Source organism: Martes martes (assembly GCF_963455335.1).
Source record: "Martes martes genome assembly, chromosome: 6".
In the NCBI taxonomy this organism is placed as follows: domain Eukaryota; kingdom Metazoa; phylum Chordata; class Mammalia; order Carnivora; family Mustelidae; genus Martes; species Martes martes.
In genome coordinates, this window is record NC_137893.1 from 9,468,240 (window position 1) to 9,487,436 (window position 19,197).

Here is a 19,197-nt window from a genome sequence, read left to right on the forward strand (position 1 = left end):
CGCATCCTCCAGGTAACACCGCGCCCAAGCGAGTGGGGGAGGGGCAGGCGCACGGCCGGCTCTCCGGCCACGGGTGGGGTGAAGGTGCTCCCGGTGACCTGCGTGCTCCGGCTGCGGGGCCGGGAAGTTCCCGAGCTTGTGGGACCCCCGCCCCACAAGCTGCAGGGCAGCGGAGGCCAAGCAGTATCAACCCGGGACTCCTTCCCTAAACCACCGCGGGCGTCAGTGTCGGCAAACAGAAAGTCCCGGAGCGGAGCGCGATCCGCGCCCCACTTTCGGGGGACGTGGGAGGAAGGTGGGAGGAACGTGGGAGGAGCCTTCCTCCAGACCCCCCGCCCTCTCCACTTTTAAATCAGAAATCCCACCAGTAAAAAAATTTAATCATAGGCTTTATAAGTAAATAATAAATGATAAAAATAATCACTAAATATATGGATGCTTATTTAAATGACATACATATCCCATGAGGTGCAGCCTATCCCAGAGAGAGCACTAGGAAGCGATTCAAAATAAGTGAGAAAGGATGAGAGGAGCGGTGCCTGGGTGGCTCAGTCAGCTAGGCGTCTGCCTTTGGCTCAAGTCGTCATCCCGGAGTCCTGCCATAGAGCCTGTGTTGGGCTCCTTGCTCAGTGGGGAGTCTGCTTCTCCCTCCGACCTTCCCCTCTGCTTGGACTCTCTCTCTCAAGTAGGTAAAGTGTTTTTTTAAAAAAGGATAAAATGGGGACGCCTGGGTGGCTCAGTCGTTAAGCGTCTGCCTTCGGCTCGGGTCATGATCCCAGGGTCTTGGGATCGAGCCCTGCATAGGGCTGCCTGCTCGTTGGAGAGCCTGCTTCTCCCTCTCCCACTCCCCCTGCTCCTGTTCCTTCTCTTACTGTGTCTCTGTCAAATAAATAAATAAAGTCTTAAAAAAAAAAGATGAAAATAAGAGCAACAAAAGTTCCCGTATTTTGTCCCCATATCGGGTAGATTGTTCTGGGGGTCTGGGGACCCCTGGTGTCCATGATGATAAGGATGGGGATAAAAGCCAACATTTACCAAGTGCACCGAGAACCATTCTGAGTGCTTTGAGATGAATTAAGTCACTTCATCCTCCAAAGGCCCTACGTGAAAGGTATTATCATTCGGCCCATCCTACAGATAAAGAAACTGAGGCACAGAGAAGTGAAGGACTTGCCCAAGGTCTGGGAGCACAGCCGGGAGCCTGTGCTCTTCACCGGCTGCCAGCCCCAGGCCTACCTGCTCCCTCACCGAGGGCCCCACAATACCAGCCGCACCAGGAGAGCCACGCCCCCTCTTGCCCTCGATCAGCTTCCCCAACCCCACGTGACCTTACTCAGCCCCAGCGGGACTCTGAGAAGGGTGGCTTTGGAGGGGTGCCAGGACCCCCAACACTCTAGGCCGAGGTCTGTTCGGGGCGCTCAGGAGACCCAAGCAGCACCTCGCACCCTCCGAGGCCTCCCAGCCTCTCCCAGGGAGGCAGGAGCCTTCCCAGGACGCTGTCTCCCACGGGGCGCTAAGCAAACCTAGATCACAAGGCCCTATTTGTTTAAAAAAGGCAGCGCCGTTCCTGCCCTGCCCGAGCCAGCCTCCCAGATAGCAGCCTTCTCTCATTTCTCCAGAAGGGCCCTGTGAGCCCTGCGATGTCTCAGGTGGCTTCTCCAAGCAGCGAGGCTCCCGAGGTCTCAGGCCAGCCTCCCCCACCGTGAGCAGGACACCGAGAAACCCCACCCCTCAGGGAGCAGCCACGTGGGGCCCCTTCTGAGCTCTCCTAGCCACTGTGCTTGTCCTCCCGAAAAATGATGATGATGGAGTACTCTTCACAAAAATACGTTTTCTTCTTCTGAGTCACTCTCTAAAATTCAGATGACGAACCAGCTTCAGTAGCAAATTAAATCTGCATATGGCATCAAAGCAAGGTCTCCAGAATATTCCAATCTTCCAGCCACACAGCTGTGGCCGCCATCAGTCACCAGGGGTCAGGCAAGGGAGCCTTTTGCTAAATATTGTCAGCTCTGAGTCCCTGTTTATAGCCACACTGGCCTGGCGCGCTGTAGGAGGACAGCTCTTGTCCTCAGAGGAAGAGACCCAGATCTAAAAGGAAAACCGCCGTGAGTCTCCTCCCAGGCTTGCACTCCACTGGGAAGCAGTTCTCGGTGCGGCCCATCACCAGACTGGAAAAAGAACTTCCCACCGCCCTGCACCCCCTCATTCACCAGCCACGTTCCGTGTGGACCCCATCTGACTCCAGATGTGCGTCCAGACCTGGAACGCAGCACCCTGAATGGGCTTCGGGCAATCAAGCCTGTGACTGCTGGGTCGGGGCTGACTCAGCTGCGGTCAGCTCCGAGGGCGCCACCCAAAAAGGGGCGCCTGGGTGGCTCAGTGGGTTAAAGCCTCTGCCTTCGGCTCAGGTCATGATCCCAGGGTCCTGGGATCGAGCCCCACATCGGGCTCTCTGCTCAGCAGGAAGCCTGCTTCCTCCTCTCTCTCTGCCTGCCTCTCTGCCTACTTGTGATCTCTCTCTGTCAAATAAATGAATAAAATCTTTAAAAAAAAAAAAAAAAAAAAAAAAAAAAAAAAAAAAAAAAAAAAAAAAAACCACGCCCAGCGACCTGGCACTCTCCAGACGGCCGCTTCCTCTCAGCTCAAGATACAGTCTGGCCCCTTCCCCAGCCACCACCACCCCCCCCCCCGCCCCGCTCGGTCCCAGCCTCCACCTCGTGATCTGCGCCCTTCCCGCTGCTCTCTGTGGACCCCACGTCTCCAGCCCCAGAGCTGGCAGAAGGCCTGACACAGGGGCCACCTGGTTCCCTAAGCATCCCCTACCGTCCTATGATGTTGCCAAGAAATGTCACAGCCTCTGAGACCTCTCCTTGTCCAGCAGTCCCTGTTGGAGGTGGCCCCATGTCCTTAGCACGCAGAGCCCTCCAAATCCCCAGCCCTCACCTCCCTCACTTCCTGGACTTCAGGGGTACCAGCTCGTCCCTGCAAAATGGACTTAGTAATTCCCAGAAACACCATCGCCTGGACCTGTTTCTCAGAGAAGGATCCTCCAACCCCAGGACAGGGGCCACCATCATCACCTGGCTGGAAATGCTGAGTCTGGGTCCCGGGGCCCAGACTAGCTGAGTCATAATCTGCATTGGAACAAGAGTAGCGGGGGACTCGCAGGTGTTTTCAAGTTTGAGCACAGGACGGCCCCAAGAACGCAACAAAACCAGACGGTCCAAGAGGGCCTGGGGGTGAGGAGCGCCAAGACCTGCGGCAGGATATGGTGAAGCCTCTTTCTCCAGGCAGAGGTCGGGCAGCGGTGGGGGGCCCGAAGCACCAAGGGGGAAAAAACATTTATGCATTGAAGGAGACCTCCGAGTTCCTGGGTTTGGGCAAAGGGAGGGAGGCAGGCATAAATTACGGCTGTAAATAAGCCTCATCAACCCTATCTTAGGGCTGGGAAACTGGGGTGGCTCCTAAGGGCCAGCCCTGGAATTCTAAGAACATTCAGGATATGAGGCATATTGGAGCCATTTCTACAGCTCGATGCTCATCCCACTGGCTTCTGACTCACTTCTCACCTGTCTCCTGGCAAATCCGAAGGGTACAGTGGTTGACTACCTAGGCCTGGCATCGGTCCATGGAGATCATTGCACCAGCCCTACCTTCCAGGACTTACAGGGTCATGACCCCCAGGGTCCAGAAAGAGCCGTAGATAATTTACACATTTATACAGTCAGCCACACCTAGCTACTACGCCTGTGGTGGAACACCCGAATAACCCTAAACATACAGAAATCCAGGCGCCTTGGTCTGGGCCTCAGGATATGTGTTATCACATGACTGCTCGGCACCTTGGCAGGCTGACTTGGTTTCCCCATTGTTGGAAGAGATGGTTTGGCCTGGTGACTAACAGTATAGGATCTGGAGCCAGAATGCCTGGGTTCAAATTTCCTCACTTGTTCAAGCCTCAGTCTCCTTATCTGTAAAATGGGCATAACAAACAGACCCTACCTCTTAGGTTACTGTGAGGATTTTGAGTTTTTGGTTTTTTTTTTTTTTTAAGATTTTACTTATTTGTCAGAGAAAGAAAGAGCAAGCACAAGCAGGGGGAGCAGCAGAGGGAGAGGAAGAAGCAGGCTCCCAGGGAGCCTGATGCAGGACTTGATCCCAGGATCTTGGGATCATGACCCACGCCAAAGGCAGACACTTAACTCACTGAGCCAGCCACGAGGCATCCCAGGATTCTGAGTTATTACCAGCAAGGAAATTACTAGAATAGGAGCGCCGTATATAAGCATTTGTGATAATTGTGTGTGCACCAGAGGGTAACCCAGATCGCTGAGAGGACCACAGGGGCACTGAGCATGGCTCAGCACTTAGGAAGCACCCGGTGGGTGTGGGCTCTTATGTTCTTTACTCATGGAGAGTTTCTTTTCTAAATCTACATTAGACTGCTTTGGACACCTTCCCTGAGCCCAGGGGTGCGGATGGGGGGTTAGCTTTCTTCTCACTGTGGGGAGAGCGACTGGGCTCTCAGAGGTGCCCCAGGATCCTGGGGATAATGTAAAGCAGAGAGCAAGGACACAGGTGCCAATCAGAGCCCGCCCTGGATGTGATCCAAGGGGGATGGGGGCGGGGGGGGAGCGGGGTGGTAGGCAATGACCCAGGGCCCTCACCAAAAGAAGGAGCTCCCCCACTCGTCGCTGTCATGGCCCTGCTTCTGCGCCCGGACGGTGAGGTCGAAGCTGGACCCATCATTGGGCCATGAGAAGTAGAAGACCCCCGAGTTGAGGATTTTCCTCAAGGCTACGAGACGGTCCTCCTCCTTGACCTCCTCCTGTAGAGGGTAAAAGTCGGTGGCCGTGATTTTGTAGATTTCAGCCTCTGGAATTCTGCCCACAGACGTGCAGCCTGTCACCAAAACCAGGAAGCTCTGGGAAGCGCCACCTGGAAGGGAAATAGACAAGGGGTCTTAGGACCGCACGGGGCGGGCACCAGAGCGCCAGGGGCAAGCAGGCGTGGCCACTGCAACCCACTAGAGCCTGAAGCCTGGTTCTCGGAGGGTCGCCTCTGGCCAGCAGCGCCACCACCTGGCAGCCTATTGGAAATGCGAATTTTTGGCCCCATCCAGTGGGGCGGGGCCAGGGGCCAGCCACCTGTGCTGAAACAAGCAGTCAGGCCATTCTGTGGCCCACCAGCCTGAGGGTGGGTGGGTCCCTCGCCTGGAGCCTTCCTGGACCCACAGCCTCTCCCCCATCTGCCCCCCAAAGCCTTGCAAATCCGCCGTCTCCACGAAGCCTCAGGCACCACCTGGCTCAGGGCCCCCCAGTGGGGTCAGTCCTCCAAGCTCAGTCCCTGGTGTAGCCTCTCGAAGATGCCTGATGGAAGACCTCGCTCCCTGCTGAGATCCTTCCACAGTTCCCACCTCCCCCAGGACTGAAAGGGGAACTCCTCCCAGGCCGACCACCCATCCCTCCCCACCTATGCACACCCATGGTCCCGCGGCTCCTCAAATACGCCTTACGCCCTCACACCCCTGGGCCTTTGCCCAAGATGCCGTCTCTGCCTGGGAAACCCTACCACATTCTGCCCATCAAGGCCTTCCCCACTCGCCTTCCCTGTCTCCACCCTCCAGAAGAGCCACAAACATTTCCGGGGTTCATTAGGGCCATCCTAGCGCAGTCCCTCCTTTCCAGGAGAACTCCTCTCTGCCCTTCAGGGAGACTGCCCTGCTCTCCCAAGACATGGCTGTGTGCCCCCCCCACCCGCCCCATCCCCTGCCACAGGCCAACAGCATCCCTGTTAGCCCTCATATATGCAAAGCTAACAACCTTGTCCCCAAATGTATCCCCAGTAGGTTGGGGTTTCTTTGGGGCAGGACCCCGTTTCATTGTAATATCCCAGCACGGCACACGGCTGATGGACAAATACTTCTACATCACCCAGGGAGAGGGCGGCTCAGGCCTCCGCACTCCCCGTGAAATGATCACACATACCACTGCCCACCGGGCTGCCAGGAGCACGAGGGAACCTCTCCAGGGACCCCATCAAACCTGCCTTGTCTTCTGCACCCCCAACTGCACGAGGCAGACAAGCACATGCTGTGGGAGCCAGGGGTGCGTGGCGAGGCTCTGCTCTGGGGACAGCGGGGACAGTGCCCCCGCCCCGTTTCAGGAGAGGGCCCAATCACTGGGGTGACCAGCTGGCCTTTGGGGGGCTGGTGTGGTTCTGGTCCAGAGGATAGTCTTCCCACCTGCTAAGATTTAAAGGACCTGTAGCCAGCAAGGTCTACTCCCAGTGGTCAGAGGTCGTTGTCTGGGCCCATGGTGACCAATGTTTTAGACACTCCGATAAGAGACCCTTGAGTCCAGTCCTCATTTTGTCCCCCTACTCCCTCCTCACACTTGGTAGGAGGAAGGGTGCTGCTCAGGACCAGGACATGCCTGGATTTTTCGTAGAGATGCCTTCATCCTGTGTCACCCCTCCGAGCATGCCTGCTAGGGGGACCACAGAGAGACCATATCAGCTCCCATCCCACCTCCCCAGGCTGATTACCAGGAAACTACTTTAAAGCAACATAAGAATAAGGCAGCTATGCTGTGGACAGTGATAGGGGGTGGGGGGCTTGGGTTTCCTAAGCAGGATTAAGTATTACTTCTGGGCGACAGATGGGGTTAATGTGGGCTGGATGTCCTTGAATTACAGCCTCACAAACACAAATGTTCCCATAACCTGTGCTAGAACCCGTGCCCAGGCGTCTCTTCTGCCTCTTTCCATGTGCTCAGCGCAGGGAAAGCAGAGTTGAAGACCGGTCAGAGGCGTGGCCAGGGGACAGCCCCTGCGGTCTAGGCTGCAAGCCCGAGAAGGGATTCTGTAGAGAGTGGGGTCAAGGAGAAGCACAGAAAACTACGTCTCTCCGGCCAAGCTATGAAGTGGATTTCGAGCAGCACATCCTCAACAGCCTCTGCGTGGGGGGACTGAGTCCCTGGCAAGAGTCCCAGATGGCTTTGAAGACAGTAGGCATTTCCTGTGCAGGGCAGTGGCCCGGGGGAGGCACGGAGGGGTGGCTGCAGCAGGCAGGAAAAGGCTCTTAAAATAAATGAGAATTGGAGCTCCTGAGTCCTGGGATGAGGGGCTTAGGAGAGGGCACAGGTGAATTTAAGAAAAGCCACCACAGGAGTGCACTGGAACCCAGCATTATGATAACAGAGGACTCTCGGTTCTGGCGCTCCCTGGGCACTAGGTGTTGTTCCTCGAACTTCCTCTGAACAAGCCCATGGGAGGCCGGGGAGGAGATACCACTTTTAGCCCCATTTCACAGAGAGGCAGATGGAGGCACAGAGAGGTTAAGAAGCCTGCCCAAGGTAACAGAGTGGGGCAGCTGGGATTCGAATCCACTTTTGGGCTCTACCACCTGGGCAAGTGACTCAGGCTAAGTCTGCTTCCAGATCTGGCACTCTTTACCTAGATCCTTGCTGAAGGACGGCCCACGTGCCTGACAAGGCTGCCATTTCATGTGCGAGGGACTATCCCCAGGGGGAAGCCACACTGTCCGCCCAAGGCATGGCTATTCTGCCGTTGGACCCACAATGCACACACGGGTCTCCCCTCCCCGGCTCCCCCGGGCTCCCAGGTGTGGCGGCCTCCAGTCCTGCTGGCTCACTGTCCCACGAGGGGTGTGGCTGACTAATGGGCCGTTCGCTCACTGGACACCACGAGTTTTCATCACTAGATTAAATGGCTGTGAATAATACATTTTACAGCATATGCTAAACATTGATGCGTGACAATAAAACCGTCGTGGGCGTCTTTACCGGGATCCAGCGGGATCTAGATCCTGCTTTGATCAGGGGAGGCATGAATCAGTTCTTTAACAGATGGGATCTCCCTTATCTTTCCATTCCATGCCCCCCGGAGTTGCATCCTAATGTCATATTTTGTGCTAATGTGTCTCTTGATCGTACCGGGCAGCAATCTGATGCCGGCACTTGATGTGTTTAGAAGACTCGGACTTGCGCCATCACCGCAATGATTTTGAGTCAAACAATATAAACAAAATGCTTTGCTAAAGAGTGATTTAACGTAAAAAAAGGAGACTTGCTGGGAAGGTGGATGGGACCTCTGGATCCGCACATCCACGGGTAAATAGTATTTATTAGTGGAGAGCACGCCTGGGTCAGAGGTCGCTGGCCATAGTCAGGGAGAGGTGACCGGGAGGACAAACAACAGGTCACGGGCCCAAAGGTACAGCAGAGCCAGAAGGCTTTACCCACACACACAGGGACACATACACCCCCCCAGGTGGCAGGAGGCCCACGCTCCAGGCGAGTCTCGCAGGCCGAGCGAGCAGGGTTGGGGAAGCAGGAGGCAACCACCCCACTCTGTACTGTCTAGGAGGGCCAGGGTTTCAGTTTGAGAAGATGAAAAAACTTCTAGAGACAGACGGGAGTACAACAATGGAAATGTCCTCAGTGCCCCTGAACTGTCCACTTTAACTTGGTCACAATGGTACATTTTTATCGTCTCTGTATTTTGCCATCTGCACAAAAACCTCGGAGACCTCCACGCTGACCTCCACGCTGACTCAGAAATGCTCTCCCTCAAGGGGGCTGCCTTCAAAACCCAACTCCAAGGCCCGGTTGTCCCCAGGCCCCTGAGCCCGGCAGCAACGGGGTCCCTGTCTTATCTCGCTGAGGCCACTGTCATCTGGCTGGGAAGGGCTGGCGCTGGGAGCACAGTGAGTCATGGGCAGACACAATGCCGTTTGTGCGGGGACAATGCTGGGTGTGTTCTGGCCTCTGGGCCTCCTGCTTCCCCGGCTCAGCCTTGGAGTTCACTCCCCGGCCAGGTTCATGCCAATCTCCACCCTGAGGTTGCCCACAGACCCCCTTCTCTCTACTGCTTATACAGGGCTCTCTCACACTTTAAAGCTATAGACACAGGACTCAGCTCTAGGCTTGCCCACTCGTGGAGTGGGGGTCCCCAAGGCTCCCCCAGTACCAACCAGCTCGAGTTCTAAATACCCTGCATCTGCATGGCACAGGGTGCAAGGATCTCTTTCACCTTTCCTTTCTGGAACGTGCAGGTGGCACGTGTGTGTGAGCCGGTAGCTTAACGCCCGCCCCCCTTCCCCAGCCTCGATCTGTAGCCTGAAATCCACCAGGGGTGGGTTAGCCGCACCATGGAAACTGGCAGACCTTCCTAGCAGGGCTTTTCCCCCCCCCCAGAGCTGGACGTCCAATATTCACCAGCACTCCACTAGATGTAGGTCATAAGTGATCCTAAGACTGATAAAGGCCGTATCATTTCAAGACTTTCCAGAGAACACTGTGTACCCCGAATCTCAAAACTAAAGACGATCCCATTTCCCTCCCTGGAGACTTTGCATTTTGTAGTGACTGCCCAGCAGTGAGCCCTCCGCTAGCCTGTGCAGGCTAAGCACCCACCAGGACTCAGTGCCCTGACCTCTACCCCACACCCACTTCTCCCAGAGGGACCCTTCTGCACGCCAGCCCCCTCCCCCTCGGTACCCATTTCCAAACCAGGTTTACTCTCCCCTATAAATCTCTTAGGAATTATGTAATACAGAGGTGAGGCAGTTTTCCTGGTTTTGCAGACTACAGTCCTAGAGAGATGAATAAGTACAGAAGGTGAGTGTGTTGTGAAGCTGGAACTAGAATCTGGGAGGGCTGTCCAGTAGGGCTTTACAGGCTGTGCACTGCACAACTCCAGAGCTCGTTAAAGACCTCACTGTATTCAACCCTCGATGCTATGAAACAGGGAGGCTGTGAGAGCTTAGGTTAAAGGGGAGTTAAATCCTGTAATCGTTGGGATAAATTCTTTCAGCTGCTGTACTCTCACTTTCTTTGCCTTGTATCATGTCTACATCAGGAAGCCTGACTCCCCGGCTAATTGTGGGGGCTCCACCCCCTTCCTGCTGGCATTTCTGGGAGGAAGGAGGGACTTACGGTCTCCATGAAAACCTAGGAACCTGGAATAAAGCTTTTAGCAATTTTTGTGCACATTTCTTAGTTTCTAACAGAAAAAAGCTATCGTCACTTAGGCAGATTGAAATTCAACAACTTGCCCCCTGTTATAAGCCTGAGAGGAAGTCTCTTTCTTTGCACAGAGACCCTCGGCCTAAGAAAGTCAAAAGGGAGGCCCATCCCCAGCTTGGGCTGGTTGTCTCGGTGGCACCCCCAAACTGGGGTTTCACTCGGCACTGCCCAATACCCTCAACAGATGAGAAGAAAACAGGAGAGCTCTGCACTGGGGACTTGCAGGAGGAAAAGAAAATCAAGTACCCGAGGGGATTTAAAAAACTGGACAATAAGGCCCAATCCTTCCATCTATCCTAAAGATACCCTAGGGCCCTTTCAGGAATGTGTTGAAAACAGGCCAAAGAATGCTGACATTCCAAAACTCGGAAGTCATTCTTACCCCCTTGCAGAGAGCTTTGGCAGCCCACCTGGGAGGGCGACTCTGGCAGGAAGGGCTGGGGGTACTCAGAGGACAGGAGAACTGGGGGCTGGGGACCTGAGCGACCTTCATGCCAGGCCCCCAGAGGCTCTGCGCACTCACTCCTGGGGGAGGGCCGGGTGGGGAGCACAGGCTACACAAGGGAGCAGGGCCTAACCTCAGGATGAGGGCTAGATGGGGCGGGGGGGACTCCCCAGCAGGTGGTCATCTCTCTCCACCTCCTTGCCCTGGGATGATTCCACGGAAGCCTGCCCAGACCCTGGGCCAGGAGCCCCACAGACACCCTGGCCCACTCAGGGTTAAAGTCATCGCCTCAGGCAAGAAGTGTAGCTACGATTCAGAGTGGGGGCGACTGTTGAGAGCGACTCCCTGTAGCCGATCTCAGATCATAGTCCAGGGAAAAGACACCCTCCTCTGGGATGAAGGGAAGGTACTGCTCCTTCTGACCTTGGAAGTTCAACCTTCTCTGCCCCCTTTCAAGACAGAACAGCCCGGTTGGTTGACAACAGCCCCAGGTGGTTGACAACAGCCCCAGGCGCCAGAAGGCACATGTTTAAAACCCAGGTCACCCCTGGAGAACTGCCTGACCTTGGCCAAGTTACAGCCCTGCGCAAAATCCAGGTCTGGGTCAGACGCAAACCGGATCACTGATTCATGTATCGGAAAACTGCTGCCGGTTATAACTTTAAGATGTCAACAACGGTTAACACATCCTAAGAACCAAGACACTCTAATATGTTAAAAAAAAAAAAAAAAGTCACAGAAGAGACAAAAAAACAGCACTTAAGTTTTCCGAGCTTCTCTGTCTGGGTAAAGCAGGGCAGGAACAGGCACCCGCCTCTCGTATTTCGAGAACAGAGTTAATACATTAAAACAGTGCCCGGCACGGAGTGCGAGCTACGGAAGGTTAGCTGGCGTCCTCACATCATTGTCGAGGAGGCAAGGGCCACGGGACTTTTTTGTGACCTCCTTAAAATCACTAAGGGGAAAAGTCCCACAGAAAACCTGGGGTAGGCAGCACGTTTTCAGGGAAAAAGCCAAGTGTTTGGAGGCAACTCCATCTGGGTTTGAATCCCAGCTACACTTCTTACCCGAGGCAATCACTTTAACCCTCTGAGCCTGTTTCCATTACTGGGAATAGTGGAAAAGAGGCAATATCATATTGGCTTATTTTTAGGACTAAATAAGTTAACGCACATCTAGCCCCGGGGAACAAAACAGACATCGGAGGCATGCATGTTGTCGTGTGGCTACTGAGCACTTTCCCTACACACAATTTGAAAATGACTGGTGGAATCAGGGTTTAGGAGAACCCATCCCGGAAAGAAAAGACCCAGAAAAGTAGTGACAGACAACGTGCCATTCTGTTGCCTTAAAAAAAATTCCCCGTCTGTGAACGCAGCTGCTGTGGGACACGGGGGAACATGCTCGGCTCGGGGGAAGCCGTGTGTGCCCCAATCTGATTCACTCCCAGCCATTCTCATTCTGGGGTGCAGGACTGAGAAGGAGAGATATCACCTGTGCCCTGGCCCGGGCCCCAAACATCCCTGGAGACCAGTGGCTGGGGCCAGCATAAATGAGGTGGCTGAGAGAGGAGGAAGGACATGGTGGCTGCAGACCCCAAAGTGAGGTCCAGGGGCACAGAGGTGACAACGCAGGGGAAGGCTGCGACCTCCGGTAACAGCCCAGCCGACAGCTCAGCCCCGAGGGTCTCACACGGACAAGGATGCTCGCCTGTTCCTGGGAGTTCTCAGCCTTTTCCAAAGTTGGACTACGCGGCCCGTTTTCCAGATGCACTTTCCTTTCCTCGCCCCCGACCCCCACCGCCGGCGTCCGATGGCAGGTGCTGGGGGCTCTTCTGTCCTCGCCAGCGCGCACGCCCAGTCCCCGCTCTTCTTCAAGCCACCCCGCGAGTCCGGGGTTTTCGGACTCCCTGCATCCACACCTTCTAGATACAGAGCCCTTGTCAACAACAAACAGCCCCCTTGGGGGGGGACCCCCCCACACCCGACTTTGGAAAAACTCAGGTCCTGGAGGGCAAACCATGAAGGTGAGCATCCTTCGCACACACCCTCCTCTGCCACCGGCACAGACAGGTGAGAATCAGGCTGCGTTCACCTTCCTGCCCGGCACGGAGGCGCAGGCTCAGGCAAATAAAGACACAGTTTAAAAGATGATAAAATAAAATGTCTAAACCCGGCAGTCTTTCCAAACGAATGCAGGAGGAGACGCTCTGACAGCTGCTGTTCTGTCTGAAGGGGTACTTACCGGATCTTAACCTGAGCTCCCCCAAGCAGCCGTAAGCGTCCGTGAGCTTCCCATACTGGCCTTTAATGACCTCCTTCTCTTCCGGAGCTGGGAGAGAAACACATCACAGACAACATCAGCCTGGGTCTCCAGCCGGAGTTCATTCACGGCTGCCTTCCCATCTGGCTCCCCACCCACTCGAAAAAGAAAACGCAGAGACAATAGCTCGGCCTCAAGTGATGCGTGTGGAGGTTTTAGGGCTAGCGAATCACCGAGCTGCACATTTAGACCTTCCCACAAACAGCTTGCTCTCTGGGAGCGCCCACAGCTCCCTGGGGTGGGGGGGAGGGTGGTGCTGGGGAGGGTGAGGAGAGTCCCTGGCTGGCTGCAAGGAGGTGCTGGGGTTCGAGCCAGGAACAGGTGCCTGGGGCCCAGCCCCGTCCAGGAGTGAGTCATCGTGACCCAGTGGGAAGGACCGTCCTTCCTAAATAAGGTCTCCTGCAGGCTCATCCCAAGAGCGCCCACCTGCCCGCGGGGACCTGCTGAGTAACAGACGGGGAGGCTGTGCAGAAGGTCCACGCGCCCCAGGTACTCCGGGCCCGGGCCCGGGGCGTCCCCCCGGCAAGCTGCCGGAGCAGAGCCCTCGTCCTTGTCCTCGTCCAGTGCCCAGGACAAAACAGAGCCTTGGGAGGAAGCAAAAGAAGAAAGCTGACCTGACGGAGGGAAGGACCCTTTGGAGCCGGGAGCCCTTGACCTTTAAGGGCACCGGAGACCCATCTGGCACTGATGGCGGCAAGCCCGTGGACCCTCCCTCTGAAGAACGTTTCCATACGCAGCGAATGAAACGGGAACCTGCATGAGTCCCCGGATGAGGGCCCGGCAGACCCCATTAACGAGGTTCCTGGGAAAGCAGCCCCTCTGCGTCCGGATGGGCTTCTCATCCCGGCGACAGAGGAAGGCCCAGCAGACGCTGCAGCTTCACGGGGGAGCATCTGGGGGTTCCGTGTCACCTCTACAACCGTGCACAAGTTTTCGGACGTATTTTTTCATGGGGCTTGGAGCCACAGTTGTTGTCAGAATGGCGAAGGAGGAGGGGGGCAGAGGGGCCTCGTAACCTAATGCTAACTATGAGAAGGACTGGGGGGACCGCCCCGACCACTCCCTCCGCCGGGCTGAGAGAAGGAGCGGCCGCGAGGCGCGTCCCTCCTGGGTCTTCCTGCTGCCTCTGCGGTAACAAATGACCAGACCCCCCAGCTCAGAACAGCACGTGTCTGTGAGCTGTCGACTGTGCAGGTCAGAAGTCTCCAGACTGGGTTTTACTGGGTTAAAATCAGTGTCGGCAGGATTGCATTCCTCTGGAAACTCTGCGAAAGAACCTGGTCCCTGGCATTTCCCAGCATCGCGCGAGCCCGGCGGTGCTCCAGGGCTCCTGGCCCCTGCACACCCCCTTTTCAAAGCCGGCAACAGCCATACTCGGCTCTCTCCTCCCACTTTCACTTCTCTTTCCCCTTCCCTTTCCTGCTTCCCTCCTCCCTCTTTTTTTTTTTTTTTTAAATTTTATTTATTTATTTGAGAGAGAGAGAGAGAGAATGAATGGGGCATGGGGCAGGAGAGAAGGAAGCTGACTCCCCACCGAGCAGGGAGCCCGACACGGGGCTCGATCCCAGGACCCTGAGATCATGACCTGAGCTGAAGGCAGATGCTTAACCGACTGAGTGACCCTGTCACCCCCTTCTTCCTTCTTCGAAGGGCACTTGTGAGTGTGCTGGGCCCACCCAGGTAACCCAGGACAATCGCCCCACGTCAAGGCCCTTAGCTTAATCAAACCTGCAAAGTCCCTTTTGCCATACAAGGTGTCACAGGGGCTGAGGATTAGGCTGCCAACCTCTTAGGGGCCCACATTTCTCAGAGGCCACAGGCTTCCCGCTCCCATGTTGATGATGGGTGAGGGGGGCGAGGTAGCCTCCCCGTTCCCTGCATATCTGCTCCCGGCCGAGAGGAACAACATCCCCCGCCCCCGAGGCGATGGCAAGCCCACTGCTGAGGGCCAGGCGCCGTGTCCTCTGCCTACAGAGCCCTCCGGGAAATGGGTCCGCGCCCTGATCGAGGACAGGTAATCCCTGTGAAATCCCACCCCCGTGGACTGCAGGCACGGCCAGCGCGGCGGCACCCGGCACCCGTGCAGCCGAAGCAGGATCCCAGCCCTCCTCTCAGGACACGAGCTGATAAAGCATGAGAATGATCCTGACCCCAGAAATATATATTCCAACCCTCGGAGCTTTACAAAAGCCCTTAGACAGAATCCGGAAGCCTCAGCATCAGCCCGTTCTCACGTCAACGAGGAGGCCCTCGTGTGTCCATTTACCTCCGCACCACCATCCTGAGCCAACAAAGCAAGACGTCGGGACACGGCTCGCTGAAGTGATGTGGTCTGACCCACGCCTCAGAGGTGGGAACGTGCCCACGAGAGAAGTTCTGGAAACACAACTGGCCACTTGTCCTGCTGGGTGACAGGTGATAAGTGCGCGTGTCCCAGCCTGCCACCAGGAACATGGGGCCAATAAAAAAGGCTCTTCGTCCTCTTATGTAGCAGACAAACCAACACAACACCCCAGGGCCACCAGGTCGCCCTCGAAGCCTGTGACTGACCGCTTTCCAAATGGAAACCCCTTCTGCCAGACACATGGGGGCCCCCAGCAAGTCGCCACCTTCCTGGCCTCAACAGGACGCGACCATGTCACAGGGCGGTAGGCCAGAAGTCTGCAGCAGGTGTCCGCAGGGCCCGGCCCCCTAACTGCAGGCCCCGGGGGATGGTCCTTCCCTGCCTCCTCCTGGCCTCTCGAGCAGCCCGTTCCCCAATCACCCGACACCCCTGCTTGCCCCACACAACGATACCTCCTCAGTTAGGTTTGAAGGAAGAAGAAATCCATTTGGCTCTTCAGAACGGAGCTCACAGATGGAATATCTCCAAGCAGCAGGTAGGTGATGAATGAATGAAGCTGCTGGAGGGGGCACAGCTGACCCGAGGACACACACCCCCCACCTCTGAGGGGGGACCGAGGGTCAGTCCCAGGCCAGCCCGGTGCCAGCGAGTCTTCTCCAGTTTTTCGAGAGAAGTAGGACACTCCTGATTTTTCAGCGTTGGCAACCAATCCAAATTTATTTTAAGCATCGTGTGGGCTGAGCACACACCTCTGCAGACTGCATTCGGCCTGCCCATTTGCAACTTCTGTCGTCCCTTCTTAATGTTCCGAAAATAGACTATTCCTGTCTTTCACACTTTTGTTGCATTTCCTGTAGGTTTTTCCATGTTAGAATGCCTTTGCTTCCCCTCCCCCTGGCCACAGATTTCCAACCTTTCGGGAAAGTCCCCTCATTTGCTCTCCCACCACCCTCTTCCTCGTCCACCTCTCGCCCCTAGGATGCAGCCACGTGCCCAGCGAGCGCGTGCCGAGAGCCCGCCACGGCTGGCACTGTGCCAGACACAAATACAGAGGCGAACCGAACCGACAAAAACTGTCTTCAGCAGAGCTGGCCAAGGCAGGCACTCGGCAGTGGCAAAGAAGGAACGTGTGTGGTGAATGGATGTGAGATGACAGTGGAGGCCAAGCCGGGAGGGGAGTGGGAGCCGGGAACAGCGTGGCACGGCCAAGGCGCAGCCACAGAGGCGGAGCGGCGGGCCCTACTCAGTGCCAGGTACCGACCGTGCAAGCTTCCTGCCAAGGGGGACAGACAAGAGCAATAAGCACGATACAGACAGTGAGAGGAGCTAAGGAGAAAAAGTGATCAGGGGAAGGGGTGTGAAGTGTGTGGGGTATGTGTGTGTGTGTGTGTGTGTGTGTGTGTGTGTGTGTGAAATTTTACATACTGTAGTCTAAGAAGACCTCACTGCAAGTGCGACCTTCAAACACAGGCTTGAAGGAAATGACAGGGATAGCTGAAGTTTGGTGGTGGGAGGGGGGCACTACAGGCCCAGGAGATCATGTGTAAAGGTCCTGAGGCAGAAGCATTCCTGCCATATCCAAGGACCAGCAAGGAGCTCTGTGTCTGACAGAGAAAACAGAGCGGAGAACACGTTGTAGAGAGCTTTGTAGGTCATAGAAAGTCCCGGGGTTTCACTCTGAGTGACAGGGATTTATTGCAGAGTTTTGAGGATAGTTCTGGCTGCTCTGTTGATAACAGATCCCACAGGGGCAAGGGGAAAATCAAGGAGACCCCTACAACAATCCAGGCAAGAGATGACTCTAGCTTGGGCCAAGGTGGTAGCAGGGGAGATGGTGAGAAATAGTCATTCTGGACACACACACACACACACACACACACACTTTTTTACTACAGACACTTCCGGGGAAAAACAGAGTACTGGAACAACACTATGGACCCACACTACCACGTCCCATCGACTCCCCTATCAGTTCTTGCGCACCCCTGCCCACTCAGACTCCCCACCACTCTCCTCTACCTTCCCTCAGTGGGTCTCAATGTGGGCCTCAGATAATAGGCATCAACCTGCATTAGAAATACAAATGATCGGGTCGACTGCAGCCTACGAAGTCAGAACCTCTGGCCTCCAGACACAGAAATCTGGTTTAATGAGTCCTCCAGGTGAAAATCATTGCCCTAGATTACTGTGAGTAAATCCCAACCTTCTTAGCATGTAAAGAAATGCAAACTGTAAGAATCTCTCAAAGATAAAGGCTCCTTTTAAAAAATAACCACAGGGCACCTGGGTGGCTCAAAGTTGGTGACCTTTGGCTCAGGTCATGATCCCAGGGTCCTGGGACCAGGTCCTACAGCAGGGAGCTCAGCGGGGAGCCTGCTTCTCCCTCTCCTTCTGCCTGCCACTCCCCCTGCTTGTGCTCTCTCTCTTTCTGTCAAATAAATGAATAAATAAAAATATTTAAAATAAAATAAATTAAAAATATAGCCACAATATGATGATCCCATCTAATAAAACTTGACCATAATTCCTTAACATCACAAGTTATCTGCATATATTTGGAAAGTCAGACCAAAAGGATTTGTGGACAGACTCGATGTGGGATATGAGAGAAAGACCGGGTCCAAGGATGAGGCCAAGTCTTCCTCCTGGACAGCGAGGGGGCTCAGCAGCCCGCACCAGGAGGGCAGAAACTGACGGGCCAGGCCTGGATGGAGCATCAGGAACTCAGGTCGAGCCTGCGGTGCCCACGGGCGCCCCGGCACAGACATCGAGGGTGGCGCTGTACCAGCCTGGAGTCCGGCAGAGAAGTCCAGCCGGAGGTGTGAACAGGGTCCTGGCAAACAGAAGGCATTTAAAATCTGGAGATTGGAGGGGGATCGCCTGGGAAGTGAGTACTGGAAACAGCTTTTTCAGAAATCAAGGAGAATGAAGAGAAATATCCCGGAGGATGTAAGGAAAACCAGAAATGTGAAACGCGTGGCATCCTGGAGGTCGGAGAAGAAAGTGTTTGAAGGAGGCAGGAGGGGTCGGCAAGTTCAGGTGCTGCTCTCTGTTCCGTGACATGAGGACAGAGTGTCCATCCTTCCAGTCAGGCACTGGGGCCCAGCAAGGAGCAGTGTCGGTGGAGTGCAGGGGCAGGCAGCTGACTGCAGAGGGAGAAACAGAGACAGTTCTTCAAGGAACTCTGTGTGTGTGTGTATGTGTGTTCATGCACGTGTATATGTCTGTGTATTTGTGTATGTGCACGAGTGCACGTATATATATGTGCACGTGTGTATGTATGTACATGTATGTGTACATGTGTGTATGTCTGTGCAAGCAGGTATATGTCTGTATATGCAGCTGTGTGCACACACATGTGTACATACGCGTGTGCATGTGTGCACATGTGTGTGCACACATGCAGGTACATGTATGTGTATATTGTACATGTGTATGTGTCTCTGTGTGTATATATGCATGTATGCGTGTCTCTCTGTGCATACATGTGTACACACATGCGTGCATGTGTATATTTGTAATGTGCACGTGTGTGTGTATGTGTGTGTGTGCACCCACACACATATGCTGGTAGAAACACTCTGGGACAGTAAAAACCGATGTACTAGGAGAGGGGGAGCTGCTGGAGGGAGGCCCCGGAGGTCAGTGGAATCCGATGTCTAAGTGGGGACCACCCTCAAAAACAGTCCATCAGTCCAACAGTTACCAGGAGACACGGGAGCAGACAGCGGGAACAGACAGCGGCGGGAAGGGGGTGGGTGGGCCGCTGGGGCGTAGGCAGTGTGCAGACGTCCCCCGCAAATGCTTCAGGGCTTCGGTGCAGCGAGAGGCAAGTCCATCAGCTAAGAGCGAGGAAGTGGAGGAGGTGGGGGAGGAGCGGCAGAGCCAGAAGGCGGGAAGGTGGGCAGAGCCCACTGGGACAGTTCACCGCAGGACCCCCCTGTACTTAGGGGTCGGAAGTGGCAATGATCCCTATCAGCATGCAGTGGGTTTCTGGAAACTTCCAGCTACACAGAGAAGGATTCAGGCAAGGA

The 19,197-nt window shown here is 55.2% G+C and overlaps 1 protein-coding gene across 1 annotated transcript in view; it reads right to left on the reverse strand.

Annotated features, from left to right (window-relative positions):
- SYNJ2 (synaptojanin 2) overlaps nucleotides 1–19,197 on the reverse strand; it is a 98,083-nt gene that overhangs the window by 58,819 nt on the left and 20,067 nt on the right. The window contains exons 2-3 of the mRNA XM_080805791.1: nucleotides 12,742–12,828; nucleotides 4,671–4,941 (exon numbers count right to left, since the gene is read on the reverse strand). Coding sequence (XP_080661917.1) covers nucleotides 4,671–4,941; nucleotides 12,742–12,828 — 358 coding nt within the window. The remainder of the gene's footprint in view (nucleotides 1–4,670; nucleotides 4,942–12,741; nucleotides 12,829–19,197) is intronic.